Raw genomic sequence first — 18,786 nt, 5'->3', positions numbered from 1 at the left:
TAGCTGGGACTACAGGCATGTGCCACCATGCCCGGCTAGTTATTTCTATATATATTTTCAGTTGTCCAGATCATTTCTTTCTATTTTCAGTAGAGACAGGGTCTCACTCTTGCTCAGGCTGGTCTCGAACTCCTGACCTCGAGCGATCCTCCCGCCTCGGCCTCCAGAGTGCAAGGATTACAGGCCACCATTCCTGGCCTCATTTATTACTTATAATAAGGATTTGTAAAGGTATCGGGAAAAATTATGAAAGACTTTGATATGGGCATAAAAATTATAAGGTGTCCTGTCTAGGTCACCCTTCCAGGTTATATCTGACTTTGTCTTGGGGCTATTTTACAGCCCTGTAAGTTGTAGAAAACTAATAGTAATGCAAATGATTCTTACCCAGAGAAATGAAAATGGATTATGTCCTGGTAGAGACATAATTGATTACTGACTGCCCTATAATGACCAACTTTGCATTTGTTTATATATTCATTTCAGCATTCCTGATTTTCTACGAGTATGTATTTTTTTAATTGTTTTGAGAATCCAATATTCAAGAATTATTATAACATCTTATTGGTTCCCTCCTTAATGAGTTAAATGAAACCTTTGACACAAGAACATCTTATATTTGTATCACAGTTATATACTGTTAAGAAGTTCAATGCATATCTTTTAACAAAGGCGTCAATGCTTGGGTTAGTTTTTAAAACAGAATAAAAACAGAGGAGAAAACTAGGAGGGAACAGAGCTCAGCGGGCATGAGGTGATGTGCTTGCTAAAATGACTTCTCGAGCAAGACCAAAGGGCTGGGGAAATCCTTTCTCTTTGCTTCTATCATTTCACAAGGAAACAAAAGGCACCAAAAAATATCCCATGCTTCACATTTGGGGGAACAGCAGTAACTCCTCAGTCTTGTCTTAAATCTTAAGCTTTAAGGATTTACTGGTGTTACCTTTATGAAAACTCAAAACCCCAAGCTTATCAAACAAAGACAACATATTGGGGGTGATTTGTCCCATTAAAAAGGGATCCAATGCAAGGTTCACATTTAAGAAGTTGCCTGGCTGGACGCGGTGGCTCAAGCCTGTGATCCTAGCACTCTGGGAGGCCAAGGCGGGAGGATCGCTTGAGCTCAAGAGTTCAAGACCAGCCTAAGCAAGAGCGAGACCCCGTCTCTATAAAATAGAAAGAAATTAGCCCAACAACTAAAAATAGAAAAAATTGGCCGGGCACGATGGGCGCGTGCCTGTAGTCCCAGCTACTTGGGAGGCTTGGGAGGCTGAGGCAGAAGGATCGCTTGAGCCCAGGAGTTTGAGGTTGCTGTGAGCTAGGCTGACGCCATAGCACTCTAGCCCGGGCAACAGAGTGAGACTCTGTCCAAAAAAAAAAAAAAGAAGTTGCCTGAATGCATTTTAAATAGACTCTGATTCATAAAAGCTTAATTTGAGGCTCCTATACAGAAAGAGTCAGTCCTCTGCAAGAAACAGGGTTCTCACCAGCTGCACTCGGGCCCTCACATTCTATCTCGGCCCCTAAACTGCAAAGGCTTTCTAAAACAAAACACTGCGAAAGCTCCGTGCACCTGGCAAAGACTGAGGCGGTGGCCAGTACATCACTATGCCCTGCATACCCATATCAGGCCGTGTCACCGTATCCTATCCCAATCTACCCCTCCTTACATGTACATACAACCTCCAACTCTTAGAAGAGACCCCTACACACACACACACACACACACACACACACACACACACACATTCAGATTCCTGCCTCAAGGGAGAAGGCCACCAAGCATTTGGCCTTGGTGACATCTCCTAGGTAACCAAGCTCTTCCTTCTGCAGCCCAGAATCAGGCATGGTAGGGGGAGGGCAAGGGAGGAGTAAGGTGGCACAGGGACGAGAGTGGCAGACTGGAACCAGACCCCTCGAGGAACCCCAGAGCAGCCAGGTCCTGAAGCCCAGCTCCTGCTCATGACAGCCCACAGGAAATACCGGACCACTAGCACCTTCCTGCCTGGGCACCGCTGGGTACTCAACGGGTGTGCCAGCCTGGCTGAGCACAGCCTCCTCGCTGGGTCCCACGCCAGAACAATGACCCGACCCGACCAGCAGACATCCACCGGCTTTCCACCCTCAGATGCACTCACGACATTTCTTCCCAACACCACAGAACTAGGATCAGGGCCCTCCTCTGCCCAGGGCAGGCAGTGGCACTGTCTCCTCAGGGCCTTGACCAGCTCCTTGCTGATTCTTACTGCACCCCTGGGCCAGTGGGCCCCAATAAGGCGCTTCTCACCCCTGTGGGGAAGCGGGGTGGTATGAGCCCACCAACGTCAAGGGGGCTGCCCTGAGCCACTCCACACCTGCCATCCCGGCTCCCATCCACCGCAGGGGCAGGACGAGGGGCTGACTCCACACCCTGTCCTCTCCGGCGGCCACCTGCTGCCAGCTCACAAGCACTTGGTGCCTCTCCTCTTCCAAGTCAAGTTACCTTCGTCCCCTATCTGAGCTCTTTCAGCAGCCATCAGAAAAGCCACTCCTCCCTCCCAGGATGCCAGCCCTCCTCTCCCTGAGGATAAAAAGCCAACGCCTTCCCACTGGTGAGCTGCAGGGACCCGGGCTCTGTGCCCTCAGGAGGCCACTCAACTGCCGGCGTGGCAGCTCTGCCTCACGCTGTGCGTGTCTCCCAGAGCCCTCCTCAACCCCAGCACCACGCAGAGAACTGCTCCCTTGTCCCTGTCTGAGCTATTACGTGTGGCCTAACAGAGCACACCAGGACTCCTGACCTCTCCTAGTATTACTGGCTTCAGGCATGGCTCCCAAGGTGGCTGCCCAATGTCCCCACAGGAAGTCTGCCAGAAAAGGGGTGGGGGGGCCACATACATGGCCTCGGGCAAGTAAGGTGGGGACACCAGTGTTCTTCCACTGTGCCTGGAGGGATTGTATGGCCCAAACCACAGGTAACACTTTCTTTGGAAGAAGAGGAAGACGAGGCTCCCTTCTCCTAAAGAAACAAGCTTCCTAGAGTATCCAGAAGTCAGACAAGGCAGGGGCATTAGGGCCTTCATCAAGCAGCTGTCAGCAAGCTGAACATGCCAGGCCTGTAGGCTTTGCGAGTGGTCAGCATGAGCCCCACTGGGGGGAATGCTCAATGCAGAGAGTTCACAGCTACCTGATGCTGTTTCAAAGCCAAATACATGAGTGTCTGTCCCAGAGGAAGAACTACATTCTGTGTCATCCACATTCAGAGGGCACCTATAGTCTGAGTTTCTGAATGATACAGGGACATGAAAGGAAAGCTTTGCCACAGGCTTTGTCTCTTGCTGGTGTCAGTTTTGAACTCATCAGTTCAATGAGAAGCATTTCCAACCTATGCTACTGTGAAGGAATCTGGGAAAAGCAATACCAGCCCCAAGGTGGAAATCCTGGCCTGTAACCCAGAACACCTGGCTAATCTACAGAAGTTACCCCCATGATCAAGAAAAACAAATGACTGGGCCCTTCCTTTCAGTGGCCAGAGACGGCACATATCAGCTGACCTTCCCAGGCCCTATGAAGTCCCACATGACCTCAGGAGTCCAGAGCCATCTTGTACAGCCCCACAGGTTGTGCACTGCACAACTCCAAAAGGCACTATCTCCAAAGACTGTTGTGTGAATGGTGCCCTGAGCTGTGCTATGTGAAGCTCCTGGGGACACCACTCCTTGAGAGGCCACCCACCATCCACTAAGGCTCCAGGACTTTAAAAAAAAAAGATATCCAAAGCAGAAACATGTTTTGTTCATCTTTAAAGAACAGATTAAATGATTTTTGAAATGATTTCTTATAGGCTGATAAGGATCTCTAGCTGGGGTGGAGGGAGGGCAAAAAGGAAGGGTGGCTTCACCTTTCCTTTTGTCTTAGAAAAAGCACTCTACTTTTTTTTGTCCTTTTCCTACCAGGCTTTGGCTTGTAAATTTCCAAGATTTCCAATTTCCCCTTCCATTTCTCACGAGATGACCCAGAAAAGCTGTTCCTAGTCCACACACCCACTAGGGGGCAGGAGGCTCAAGACCGTAGAGCCCGGCCAGAAGAGCCTCGGGCTTCAGGGAGAGGTGGTATAAAGTCAACACAGATTTGACTCGAAGTCATTTGTGTGTCAGGCTTTCTATTTAAAGAAGCACAAGGTCATCTTTAATTATGACATCCCCTAGGACGTGAGCCACTGTGACAGGTGACATTGAAAAAGGAGATGCTACCAGCATTAACTCTTAAATTGTCTATCTCAGCCCACAGGCAGACTCGAGGGAGTCGCCAAGTCCCCTTGCAGGCCCCAGCCCCACCTCACCCCTCCGTCCAGGCCCTCAGTGGGAGCTGCTGATGCCAAGCAGCTCTACCCGTCACTGGGTGACTGTCATCCCCGAGCATGGCTTAGTACCAGGCCCAGCGAAAAGACCACATGCAGATGACAACCTGTGACTTTCAGAGTGTTTTAGGCAACCTACCTGGGAATCAAGTGTTACCTCTGCTGGAGGGGAGCCACCACCCACGCGTGTACACAGACACAGACGCTCCCCCAACACACACGCGCACACCTGGCTATGACTCATACCCTCTGAGTGGCGTGATTCAGCATCTCCTGCCAGGCCGAGTCGAACTGCCGCTTGTCATCCTCCAGCAGCCGCTGCTCAGCCAGGGAGATGGTCTCCTTGGCAGCACGGAGCACCTCTGTGGCCCTCTGGAAGTCCTGAGTGGCTTTCTGAGCTTCCAGTTGAGCCTGCAAGAGAAAGATCCCTCGTGAGGCCCCAGGAAATGGCAGGAGCTGCCCGTGGCCCATAGTACCTTTCAAAAAATGAGCATTCCAAGGCCTGGGACATGCTCATGTCTGTCTCTCCACTCTCGGAAAAGGCCTGGCCCCTGCAGGTCCTTGTAAATGCCAGATGGGGCACTGGATCAGTGAGCGAACAACTCTCACGGCCCGGGACCCAGTGGGTTAGATAAACATGTCCACCCTCAGTCAGGATCAGACGCCACACCAGCCCCTCATGGGACGGGGACATCACGTGGCCTTTGTCAGAAGCCCTGGCTCCCTAATGAGGCCAAGCTGCAGAAAGTGGTCCTGACACCTTCCCTGCCCACATCTGTGGTTCAATTCCTGGCATGTCAGAACCAGAAAGGGCCCTGGAGGTCCAATAGCTTCATCCTCCAGAAAAGAAACTGAGGCTGGGAGTCCAGAGCCTTCCCCAAGACCACAAAGCTAGTTAGGAGCAGAGTTGTGACCAGACTCCAGGCAATGCAAGTCCCAGCCCAGCACTGTCAGTCTGCCAGACAGTCCCGCTCAATCACAGGCACTGACACCAGCCACGGGCCAAGTATGGCACCAGGCAGGCAAAGGGAAGGACCTGGTTATAACAGTCCCTGCTCTCAAGGAGCATCAAGCAGGAGAATCAGCATATAAATTTAGCTGATCACATGTCTGGAGCTGCCACCAGCCACGTGTGGCTACTGAGCATTTCAAATGTGACTAATCCAAATAGAGTAATAAAAGATCCCTAATTTTAAAGACTTAGTACAAAAAAAATTTAAATAATTTTTATATTGATTACATAATGAAATGACATTTTAGATATACTGGATTAAATAAAATACAGTAAAATTAATTGCACCTGTGTTTTTACTTTTTTACCGTGACTATTAGAAAAATTCTGTAGATGACTCACATTCATTTCTTGTGGACAGTAGACACCACGCCCACCCCAAGAGTGCGCCATATGGTTGCAATTGTGTGACTGCACCAGAAATTGGCAATGAGGCTGGGCGAGGTAGCCCATGCCTGTAATCCTAGCACTTTGAGAGGCAGGAGGATCACTTGAGGGCAAGAGTTTGAGACAGCCTGACCCACTCAGTGAGACCCCGCCTCTATAACAAATAGAAAAATTAGTCGGGCATGGTGGCATGCGCCTACAATTCCAGCTACTCAGGCAGGAGGATCACTTGAGCCCGGGAGTTTGAGGTTGCAGTGAGCTATGACGATGCCACTGTACTCGAGCCTGGGCTACAGAGTGAGACCCTGTCTCAAAAAGAAAAAAAAGAAAGAAATCGGCAACAACACACCATGGTCACCACTCTCTACTGGCTCACCTTGAATGTTCCCCCCAGAGCACAAACCAGCCACGGCCAAAAGCGGACTTGGGGATCTGGCTGACCAAGGACCGTGCCACCTGCCCACACGTGGTCAGCCAGATCCCGACCCCAGTTACAGAGCCCTGCTGGGATACCCCTGGGGCGGCCCCTGGGACTCAGAGGGAACAACAGGGACCCCACCCTTCCGCACAGCAATTCTCACGTGACTTAGAGGAAGTCTTCAGAAACCACAGGGCTAAGGATGCTTTTTAAAGAAGGTCAATAGCGAGGGGGAAAAAAAACCAGGAACTTAGAGCACACCCTCCCCCAGAGCAAAGAACAGCTTTGAGACCCCAGGTCACCACCACTCAGTGACCGTGTACTGTGTACCAGGCCCAGACCCAGCCCTCCGGGAGATGACAATCTGATCGTGGAGCTGACGTGGGCATGGGGAGGACATTCAGGAGTCTGTGACACGGTGCTGTGTAGCAAAGTGCCACAGTGGGGAGGGAAACTATTTCCAGTAGCGAGGACCAAGGAAGGCTTCTTGAGGGAGGATGATCCTGAACTGAGGCCAGGGCTGACTGGAAAATGCAGGGTGCCGGTGGGTCAGAAGGAAGTATTTGAGACTCTGAAGACATTAGGAAACACAGTACCCACAGGAAACTTGACAAAGCCTTGGATCAAATTTTTAAAAAGGGATCAAGAATGGAAGCCTTGAATGAATACCAGGCTAAACCTCCAACCAAAGTGGCCCGGGGACCTGCCTGCTGCCACCCACCGCATGGCCCTGGTCCACTCAGGTGTGGCTCAGCTGCACCAATGAGGACAGGTACGCCTGCCCTCTGCAGAGCTGACCACCAATTCACTAAGAAGTACAAAAAGAAAATCAATGTCTCGGGGCCACCCCTCCCCAACTCCTGATGCAAAAGAGAAGGTAGAAGCCTCAGGCCCCTGTGAAGAGCTGGCCCCACAGATCATTCGTTACAGAAATTCCTGGCTAACCTCCCCTAAGCAAGGACACGCAGACTGTACCTACATCTGGCACCTAAAACTAACGCCTACCCGATTCCACACTGAGAATGAATTACAAGTTTATCTTACATCTAACAGAACCGGAGACAAGACAGAATCAGACATTCTTCCACCTACCCCGGAACATCTACATAACTCATGCTTCCTTGACTCCCTTATTTTATATCAAATGTAGATTTCTTGGGCCTCCTAAGAATGTAACCACTTTGCCTCATCCTCTGCCCGCCTCCCCTGTTCCTTCTCTCTGTATCTCTGCCTGCCTTTAATACGCTGAAGGTTCCAACATCCCCCTTTCGGAAAAACACCCACAGTTCATCTGTGGTTCGTGTTTTTCCTAGGTGGATCCTCACAATCTTGGCTTAATGAACCCCCGCTGATTAATATTTTTGCCTCAGTCATTTATTGGTTGACAGAAGGAAGGAGACAGTACAACGTACCCTCAGCACAACTCACCCCTCCCCACCCCGTGCCTGTGGCGCACTGTGGTTCTTTCCCGCGAGGACGACGCTCCAGTCCACCTGCCCAGGCAGGTACAGGGAAAGGGTGGCAGCACGGGGCCTGCTACTTTCAAGTTGCCCCACCCTCCACCCACAGGTAGCTCCTTCTACCTTCAGGCTTCAGACCAACCCCAGGGGACAATAATGAATCCCACAGGGTCCCAGCATCCAGAATAGGATTTATATTTGTTTTTAAGAAATCTTAGTATTTCAATGTGTTGACATTTAAGTGTAAACTCTCTTCCTCCAGGTCTCCCTGCTTGAATTACGGACCTATTCTTTCTTCAAGAAAAGATGGTCTCATGAGGACCTTCTGGAAGGTGGCTGGGGTACCACGGCCCCAGCGACTCTTCACACCCTCAACCACGCATCTGATGGGTTCCAAATGAGGGAACCAGATCTCTGCAAAGAGGGGAAAGAGGAAGCCCATCGGAAGCAGCCTTTGAGAAGAACATGCTCTCCATCAAAGTCCTGGTGAGTTTCTGAAGTTTCCACAAGATTCCTTCTCTCCTGGACAGTGGCACCAGAAACACGCTTGCCTTGTCATATCACAGGTCCAACTAATGTGAGTGTCCACTCCACACTTAACCCACAGACACCAGATGTCATCTCTCCATCATTCATCTACATATTCATTCACTCAAGCAGGTGTTGCGCACCTGTCCTGCACCCACCATCTATTCTCTCCATCTGTCTTGGTCTCAGGTTGAAGCAAGGTGCCCGCCAAACACCCTACCCCCGCTGCCCTCACCACAGCTAGTGGCCTTGTTACTGAGCGCCAGCTAATGAGAGGTAAATGAGCACAGAGTGAGACTTCCAGCAGGGCTCCTGTTATGGACTGAATGTTTATATCCCCCCAAAACTTACATATTGAAGCCCTAACCCCCAACGTGACTGCATTAGGAGGTGGGGTCTTTGGGAATTAGGGCTGGAGGAAATCATGAGAGTGGGACCCTCAAAGGGGATCTGTGACCTTGTAAGGTCTCTCCCCCTCTCCACTCACACGCACCAAGGACACAACACGTCAGCGCACAGTGAGAAGGCAGCCGTCCAAAAGCCAGGAGGAGAATCCTCAGCAGACACTGAACCTGCTGGCACCTTGATCTTCGACTTCCCGGCCTCCAGAACTGTGAGAAATGAACACCTGCTGTTGAAGCCACCATTCTATGGTATTTTGATAGAGCAGTCTGGGCAGACTAAGAACCGATACTGGCAGCAAGAAGTGGGGTGATGTACCAAAGGCCTAAAAATGTGGAAGCAGCTTTGGAACTGGGTAATCGGTAGAGGCTACAAGTTTTGAGCTACATGCTAGAGATCCCATTTCATAAAGCATTTTCCAGAGCTACATAAACGAGGAAGGACCAGGCAGGAGTACACGAGGAAAGGGAGCATCCTACTGCACCCTCACTAGCAGGATATAGTCCCTTCAACAATTATGAAGTGTAATACTTCCTGGAGGCTAAGCTCTGGCAGGGAGGGCGCCCACACCTAAACGAGGGAAGACAGAGGCATCCCTTACAAACTCTAATGTAAGACAGACCATGGCAAGTGATGGAGGTGGAAAGTGCAATGGGAATGTAGGGAGGGGAGAAAGCTATTTGTCAGATTTCTCAAATGAGGAGGGTGCCTAGCGCTCTGGGTGGCCAAGGCGGGCGGATCATTTGAGCTCAGGAGTTCGAGACCAGCCTGAGCCAGAGCGAGACCCCATCTCTACTAAAAATAGAAAGAAATTGCCTGGACAACTAAAATATATATAGAAAAAATTAGGCAGGCATTGTGGCGCATGCCTGTAGTCCCAGCTACTTGGGAGGCTGAGGCAGGAGGATCGCTTGAGCCCAGGAGTTTGAGGTTGCTGTGAGCTAGGCTGATGCCACAGCACTCACTCTAGCCTGGGCAACAGAGCGAGACTCTGTCTAAAAAAAAAAAAAAAGGAGGAAGGTGCCAGGTATCATGCTAGGCCATGCAGATGCAGGAGGCACCAAAGAGTCTGCACATCTATCTAGGGAGAGTTGAGTGCCAAGATTGCTTCCCAGTGTCATCACAGGACACATGACCTCCAAAGTCAGAACCCAAATCACCAATCCCAGAGAGCTCCAGCTACCTGGTTCTCACCATCATAGGAAAGATGACGCCTAGAAATCTTTGGCACCACTGATAACATTTACCTTCAAATCCTAAAGAAGGACCCAGGCCCGAGTGTGAATGCATCATTTGAATAAGGGCGCCACGTTCACAGGCTCCGTAACGTGCACGGGTCCCGCAGTGCCTCACTCACAGTGGGGAAACTCAACAAGCAAACAGAAGAGGCGAGGCCCTGCTTGCAACAGTACCGATGTGGAAAATGTTAGTTTGGTTCGAGGTGTAAGACGTAAGACAGGAAAAGTTTTAAATATCTTCATGACTCATGGACACTAACAGCTTTCATGGAAATAGCCCCACGGAGAGAATTTTAAGAGGCTACTCATGAATGAACTTGATAAATGACCTTCATTAGACACTGGCTGGTGCCGGCTGTGACTGAAGCATGCAGAAGCGCGTGGGTGTTCCACAAGGTGTCGGCGGCAAGCGGGGGTGGGCAGAGGGGCTGCAGTCATGCTCCTCTGACTCGACGCCCTCTCGACCCCACAGCTGCTCTCGGGAAGGAACCAGAGCATCTGGACATTTGCAAAGGAATAAGGTAGACGGAAGATTCAAGACCACCCAGTTCCAGCCCCTCATTTTTCAAAGAAGGGCCCCAAATAGGTAATGTCACACAGCAATTTAGTGGCCTGCCAGAGCCAGAAAACCAGAGTTTGGGGCTATTTCTGCTCTACCCTGCAGTGGCCACCCCCCAGGGTGACTCTGGCATTCACGTAATCACTGGACAACTGGACAGTCTGCCTGTCAGCAACACGTGACAAGCAGACCTGCTAAGGCAGCAAGGACAAGAGGGAACTCAGAATGTACCCGGGACTGCCGCCTCCCGCCTGCGGCTCCTGTCCTGACGCCGTGCAGCCCTGACACGCCAGCCGGTTAGCGCCAGGAACGGGAGAGGGGGAGGGTGCCAACGCCACACTCCAGCAGGTGGCGGCTCCCAGTCAGGGAGAGCACCCTCAGGACTGATCTAGTACCCAACTCCCAGCAAATCCATAAGCCTAGGTACAGATGATTACAAAGAAAAACGCAATCATAGCAGTTATTATTTCAGCATATATTCTGTGCCAGGTAACGTCTATATATAAGGTGTTCTGAGTCCACTGCCTCATTTAAATCTCAAAATAACCCTAGGAGGTCAGTCCAATTATCATCCCTACTTTATAAAAGAGACCAAGGCTCAGAAAGGTTAAATAACTTGCAGTGCTACCAAGGATGGAGTCAAGATTCAAGCCTGGCCCAGAGCCTTCATTCCAAACGTCTATTATTAAATGCCACCTGCCGGGGCTGCAAACTCCTGGCAAAGAAGCCCCAGGCAAGCTAAGCCTGGCTCTACTTCACGCTAACCAAGGCCACTAGCCAAGGCCACAGTGGCCACTGCCACACGGATCAGGATGGGTGGGGAGGTTTGCAAAGAGCATGAGTGAGGAGCCGGGAGGAGGGCTCACTGCCATGAGAGCCAAGCTGGTCCATGACCAGGGCGATGTGTGTATGTGTGTGTGTGTGTGTGTGTGTGTGTGTACACACAGCAAGTCTAGAGAAGCTGGTCCCTAATGCCCTGTGCTTCTGTGAGCTCAGCTTCTTCTACACCCTACTGCACTTCCTTGCCTGCTCTGAGGAACCACCTGGATCCCACTCACAGGGGAGCCAGGAGGAGGGATGAGAGACAGGAAGCACCAGGCAGTCAGCATTTCTCCATCTTTCAAAAGCACGCACCTACTCAAGGACTGGCCCTCCCTCCACCTGCTTCCCAGCTTCCCTGAAACCCAAAGGGACTCCCTGGGGTTACTTAGGAACGAGTAGCCCAATGTGCACACACCCCCAGCGTCTGGCCACAGCGAGGATGGAGCAGTAAGAGGCTCCCGGAACCCCCAGATGCTGGAACGTGGATTGGGAGGGGGAGTCCCCCACTTTCTTCTAGAGAGGGCCGGAAAGACACCAGCCAGGAGAGCAGAGGCTGCTCCAGGAAGTCAGCAGGTAGCCTGCAGGCAGCAAGGGGCGGCAGAGCCCTGGAGGAGGGAAGCCTCGGGACAGATCCCAGCCCCACAAGGGCTGGCCAAGGTCCTGGCTGGACAGGGGCAACCACTCGCCAGGAAGCTGCCTGTCCTTTTTAACTTGGTACGGTTTTACCCTTGCCTCTCCACAGCAAGTGTAGTGGGTGCTGCTGGAAAGAGCCCATCCCCCAGCTAGAAGCTCATGAAGAAAAGTCTCGGACTCCTTTCCAACCCAGTGGGGAGGACAGCCAGCCTCTGAGAGCATGGCCATCACCCCGTGGGTGTCAGTGAGGGAGAGACGGCCAGGACCAACACCCAAGTGCACAGCAAAAAGAGTGTCCGTCTTGGCTTCATTAAAGCTGTGGTTTTCTGCCCATCCTCTGTGGGGGATCAGCGGGGGACAGGCTGCCTGAGCCTCTCCCTTGCAAAGGTGCCCGGTCCTAGCACTCCCCTCACACTCCCAAAGGAGGTTAATTCAACACTGGCCAGAGACAGTTTGATAACACCACTTTGCCCCTGGAGATGTTTTGGATATATTTTAATCAAAATTATCCCAGAACAGATAAATTTTCATTTGAAAGCATTTTGTAGAGAGAATTCCATTAAGCCCACTTAGTTCCTTGATTATTTTTTCATATCATGTTTCCAATTTTTTGTTTTTATTTGGTCAAAGTTATTTTCAGGAGATCAGTTCCTTTCTATTTCCAATCAGCAGATTTGATCCATTGATCAGTTTCATCCACATCAACCTTTACTAACTGCAGCTTGTGCCATGGAGTTTTTCATTATTTCTATCCAACTCAACTTTTCTGGATTGGTTTTTTAAAACATCTAAGAATGTGTCAACCATACTGGACATCATTTTTCACTCTTCTCCAGAGGTTACTGTGTACAGGCTGAGCCACTGTCAGCGTGATATTGTGTTGATTATTTCTCCCAACAACATTTATTGTAAATGTACATGGTGTGTACTAAGATGAGAAAACTGCAAGAAGGTGTACGATACAAGTAGGGCCTGCTGCCATATCTCTGGATGGCCCACCCAGCTCTTTAATAAGTCCCAATAGTATCAAAAGAGCTCCAGGGAGTTAGAAAAATCAAGGTCAAACAGTTTTGCTCTGTCCTGAGGTTAAAGATAAGCTACTTAAAAATAAAAATTTAAGGCCGGGCACGGTGGCTCACGCCTGTAATCCTAGCACTCTGGGAGGCCGAGGTGGGTGGATCGCTCGAGGTCAGGAGCTCGAGACCAGCCTGAGCAAGAGCGAGACCCTGTCTCTACTAAAAATAGAAACAAATTATCTGGACAACTAAAAATATATATAGAAAAAATTAGCCAGGCATGGTAGCACATGCCTGTAGTCCCAGCTACTCGGGAGGCTGAGGCAGTAGGATTGCTTGAGCCCAGGAGTTTGAGGTTGCTGTGAGCTAGGCTGATGCCACGGCACTCACTCCAACCCAGGCAACAGAGCGAGACTCTGTCTCAAAAAAAATAATAAAATAAAATAAAAAATAATAATAAAAATTTAAAAAAGCCACTACTGGCTTCACGATACAGTCGTACAGCTGGGAGTGAGGCGGGTAAGCGAGGACAGGGGTGAGATACAACCGCCCAGGGGCTGGTCACTGTAGAAGCCGGGACACGAACACACAGGACTGTTATACCATCCTGTCCACCTTGTATATATTTGAAATTTCTGACCCAGCGTCCGGCAGGACAATCCCTACTGTGCAAGGTCACCCAGGGCCTTGGACTAACCAGGGGCGAGTCTGATTCAAGGGTTTCAGTTGGAGACACTGGGGGAGGCTCAACAAGAACGGAGCCCACCTTCGTTACCTTCTGTGCTAGACACCTACCTACAATGCACCTCCGGACATGGCACGCACATCCAAACCCCCACAGGGCTGCCCCTTCCGCTCATGCCGAACTTGTCCCTCTGCCTGAGGCTGGCACCACGTGTGGCCCCACGGAATCTCCCCAATTCATCTAAAAGCTGCTGGCAGGAGGGGGACACAGGCCTCCTGCTTCCCCAGGGCACAGCACACTGCTCAGCCCAAATCAGCGTGTCAAGGCCGCTCAGCCAGCTGGTTTCTGTGACCCCTCCCCATACGTCTGTCCTCTTCGTAGTTACTGGTAGCTTAAGGGCCTGCCAGCTACACACAGCAGGGCCTTCAGGAACAGCGCATCCCAATCAAATCCTTCCTGTTGCTGCAGGGACACAACAGATGCCGAGCCTCCTCCCACCCAGCCTCGCCAGAAGGGTGCACCCACGTTCCTCCTCCAGCTTCCTCCCGCCCTTGCGCGGCCTGGGCTGGGGCAGCGTTCCACCAGCTACAGACCTACTGACAGGCAGGAGCCGGGGGCCAGGCACGGGGCAGCGGCCTGAGCCAGGGAGTGGACAGCACTCCAGGGCGCCACCACCAAACCTAGACTCCTGGCCCACAGGACCAAACCATGAGCTCTTGGAATGCAAGGAGATGGAGGCAGTGCGGACCAACTGTTACATTTTGCAGATGAAAATTCAGTGAGCCTGACGAGTAAACTGGCCTGCTTGAAGGGACAAGCCTGGGTATTCCACCAACCCCAACCCAGGCCGCCTTCCCCGCCAGCCACACCCCACCATCACATGCCCTCACTCTCCTGCCCCGCGACAGACGTGCCATGTGCCCCATCTCTAAGCTCCTCAGTGTGTGCACACTTGGAGAGTTCCTCCACTCTGGTGGGTTTCCAAGTTCAGCAGGGCTGTGCCTTCCTCCCTGCATGTCCATTCACACGTGTCTTCTATCGCTGCCTTCGCCCCCACGCCCACAATGCACCGGCCGCACCCAGACACACACACTCGCCAATCAGGGCAGCCATCCCACCCTTCCACTGGGATGCACGACGCAGACCAGCCACGAAAGGTGGCCTGGCCATCGCCCCACACTTGAGGGAGCTGAGTGCCGCTCTGTGCCACAGGGCGAGGGAGAGCTGGAATCCTGCGCCTGGGAAACGCACATGCTCGGTAGTTACGCCTCTTGACAAACCTTTGCAGCTAACGAGTAGCTGCTGGCTCCTGATGAGAAGGACGGAGCGTGGGCACGGAGAGGTGGGTGTACACAGAACTAGGATGCCAGGCAGGAAAGAGCATCTCCTCCCCTCAGCCACAGCTGGGGAGTCACGGACCTGATGGCATCAGATGCCCGTGGCAAAGCTCTGATCCCGACTCCTGCCTCTCTCCTTCCTCTTTCCCACTGAAGAGCCAGGTGGCTGGTTGCTCCCTCTCCTGGTTCTGCCTGTGTGGGCACTGCCCTCTCCACCGGGTGACTGAGCAGAGCTGCCAACACCTCCAGGGACTGCTCTCCAGAGACATGGTCCCACCAGCATCACATGGACAAACGGGCCCCCTGTAGCTCCCCCATCCCCAGGGACCCCAGCTCTTAACTTAAACACCACAATGCCAACAAAAGAAACATTCCGAAGCCTTGTACAAAACTGGTATTGATTGACCAGGACAATGGGGCCACTGTAATGCAGCAGTCTGTGTCGAGGGAACTGGGAGGAGCAGGGTATATTCCTGGCACCAACAATAACCATTGTCTTGGGTCTACAACCTTGAACAAGTCACTAAACTTCTCAGATTAAAACTCCAGGGCCTTTGTTAACTCCCAGGGAGCCTCAGTTACAGTTCTGAAAATACAGTCACAGCAGGGACCCACAAGGAACGGTCTGTAAGGCAGTGTCTGCCTTAAACATGTGCAAACAGTGAGCCAGCAGGCTGCTTAGCCACTGAGATATTTTGCTTTTGCTATCATTATTGTTGTACATGTTTGCAAATTTTCCGTAATAAAACGTTTACAAAATTGCTTCTTTATACATTTCTTAATCAGCTATTGCTTTGCTATTTATCTACGACATGGTTCTTTCTTTAAAACTATGTCACTGGGTTGAGCAATAACATATTTTGAGGGGAAAAAAGGAAGACCACACTGGTTATTGAATCAAAAACAGCTGTTTCTACTCAAATGCTTTAAAAAAGTCAAAAGCTTTTCTTGAGACAGCACAAGAAAACATTTTTAAAACAGCTGGGGAAATTTGAAAAAGGACTGGATAGATAATATTAACACACTATTAATTTTGTTAGATGTAAAAATGTGATCTTTTAGAGGTTCTTATCTGTTTGAGAAAAATATGTAAATATTTAGGGGTAAAACAATATTATATCTGTGAACAGCTTTAAAATAATCAAGAAAACCACCCGAGGGAGAGGTTACCAATTGTTGATGCTCATAATGGGTACCCAGGGCTCTCTGATTATTCTCTCTACTTTTGTGCATGCTTGAGAAATTCCATAACAAAGAGTTGTAAAGAAATTTTTCTTTTTTTTTTTTTTTTTTTTTTGAGACAGAGTCTCACTCTGTTGCCCGGGCTAGAGTGCCATGGCGTCAGCCTAACTCACAGCAACCTCAAACTCCTGGGCTCAAGCAATCCTTCTGCCTCAGCCTCCCGAGTAGCTAGAACTACAGGCATGTGCCACCATGCCCGGCTAATTTTTTAGCTATCCATATAGTTTCTTTCTATTTTTAGTAGAGACAGGGTCTCGCTCTTGCTCAGGCTGGTCTTGAACTCCTGAGCTCAAACAATCCGCCAGCCTCGGCCTCCCAAGTGCTAGGATTACAGGCTTGAGCCACCTCGCCCAGCCAAGAAATCTTTCTTGAAGCCTATTGTTCATCAGTTATCATTTTTGCTATCTACCTGCCACATAATCACAAAACTCAAAAAAATGGCTATTCACTAGAAGAATAGGGAAACCAGGCCCAGGGCAATGGCTCCCAGAACTTTGGGAGGCTAAGGTGGGAGGATTGCAAGAGGCCAGGAGTTCAAGACCAGCCTGGGCAACATAGTGAGACCCCCTACCCTCTACATTTATTTTTTTTTTAATTTTAAAAAAGAGAATAGGGAGATCAAAAATATTTGTCAAAGGTCATCCTTACTAAAGGTAAAATTTTAAGTAAAACAAACCTAAAACAAAGAAATGCCTATAAGATTGGCAGTGAGGGGAGTAAAGAGTCAAAGTGTTGACCCGATGAGACAAGTTTGCAAGACAGGAGCCGCTCCCAGCCCCTCAAAGCCCACCTTGCCCACACGCAATCTTTAAGATGCATCAAAATATATGGAGCCCAACACTGGCCCCTAACAGCTTGTTAGTGGCTGAACCAACCACTCCCGCTGTCCAGAAGTCCTCATCTCTGATCTGAGTCTCTTCTGCTATGACTTAAAGCTCTTAGCTTTTTCTCTGTCCCTGGCAGAGACAGCACAGGAACAAAAATACACCCACTTACAAAGACAAAGCACATCATCTGGACAAAGCACTTTCAACAAGTGCCAAAACCAAACTGCAGGCACCTGAATAGGCCCTGCCCCTCCCTGCACTTTTCTTCCACTGCCCTGACAGAGGGAGGATGAAATGAATTAGGACACTCAAGTCAGTGACAAGTTGGACAAAAAAGAAAAAAGAGCCAGGACAAGGTTGTTTATTAAATCCCTACTCTGTGCCAGGTATGAACCCATGGAGTCTAGCCTGCTGCCCTGCTGATGAACATTGGTGGACCCATTTTACACCCAAAGAAACAGGTTAAGGCACTGGCCCAAAGCCACACAGCTGGAAAGAACAAAGACTGGGACTCAAACCCAGGGCCTCCGACTCCAATGACCTGGCGAGGAAAAGCACAAACACGGGGCCCTGTATTATTCTTCTCCAGTGGTGAAACCTACCAGACTGACTGTCTAGATCCTGATGAGAAACCAGAGAACCAACCAGGCCACCCTCAGTTTGATACACTCTCTCCACGCCGCCATTTGCACACCCACTTTGCCACGGCCTGTGGCCAAGAGTATACAAAGGCCTGACTGGCCCTGTCCAACCCTTCCCCACCCCCAGCTCTGTACCAAGGGACAGATGGGCTCTAAGGAAACCTCCGCAGATACATCTGGTATCGGTTCTTACCTAGGTCATTCTTAAAGCCTTCTAACTGGTCTCCTAGCTTCCGATCTCACACGGCCAATTTAAACTCCCCGTGGTATAAACTTAGTCTTGCACAAGGGCATTTAGGATACCTGTTAATCTTTCTAAAGTGCATATCTGATGGCCACTCCCCTGCCTAACCCTTCCCCCCACAAAATCGGGCCACAGCACAGGTTCTCACTCCCACCCACCCGGTGAGACCCAGCCGTTCACTCCCGGCTCTTGCACGTGCCATTCCCTCTCCCGGGGACACACACCCTTTAAAACCCATCTCAGGATGTTCCATCCTCTGAATTCTTGTTCTACTACAACATCCTAGACTCATTTGTCGAATAACACTGTCTTCCTTTTGACTTTTCATAGGTTATAAAAAGATTCTTGTCATCCTTCCACCCCTTCCTCAGGGTGAAGGGTTCTGCTCTCCTAGGCTTACTGGTTTCCCTCTTTCTCGAACTCCCACTGAGCCTAAATTTCCCAGCACTTGACAGAGAACTCATTCGAAGATAGCCTCACTGCCCAGCAGCAGCCAAGCACACGAGAGTCTGCGGAACAGCATTTGTGAGAGCAGGAACTGCAGCTTATACCTCATCACCCACAACTCTCAGCACAGAGACGAACACACGTCCCTCCAAAGCCATTCTCCCAGGTACTTTTGTTATTCTCCATCTCTACCCCCCAGCCCTGGTCTAGAAGGCCTACTTTCCAGCTCCTGTGTGCCGTTTTGCATGCTCTGCTGACATAAGATGACTGATCGTCTGTGGTTCCTGACCCACCCACCATTCCCAGAACAAGGACCCCAACCTCCTTCAAATCACATTCAGACTACTACACTAATCTAAGGTTTTGGAGATAACCAGTCATTAAGGGACATCATTAAGCTCGGCACAGGGAGGCTCACTCTCTGGATTCAGAGAAAAGAGGCAGCTGGAAACAGGCCAGAGCGTCCATCCGTCCTCACCACCTGCCCGCTCAGCTGGACACGCCACATGCCAAACTCTCATGAGCTAATCCTGTGCTCTGTCTCCACCACAG

General features: G+C 50.5%; 1 protein-coding gene across 1 annotated transcript in view; it reads right to left on the bottom strand.

Moving 5' to 3' along the window:
* Positions 1-18,786, bottom strand: part of SH3BP5 (SH3 domain binding protein 5) — a 72,536-nt gene that overhangs the window by 9,220 nt on the left and 44,530 nt on the right. Inside the window, exon 4 of the mRNA XM_045538478.1 lies at positions 4,583-4,747. Coding sequence (XP_045394434.1) covers positions 4,583-4,747 — 165 coding nt within the window. The remainder of the gene's footprint in view (positions 1-4,582; positions 4,748-18,786) is intronic.

Source organism: Lemur catta, chromosome 1, assembly GCF_020740605.2.
Source record: "Lemur catta isolate mLemCat1 chromosome 1, mLemCat1.pri, whole genome shotgun sequence".
Lineage (NCBI taxonomy): Eukaryota > Metazoa > Chordata > Mammalia > Primates > Lemuridae > Lemur > Lemur catta.
The sequence above is the reverse complement of the archived record's forward strand: the minus strand, read 5'-3'. Positions and strand labels throughout refer to the sequence as shown.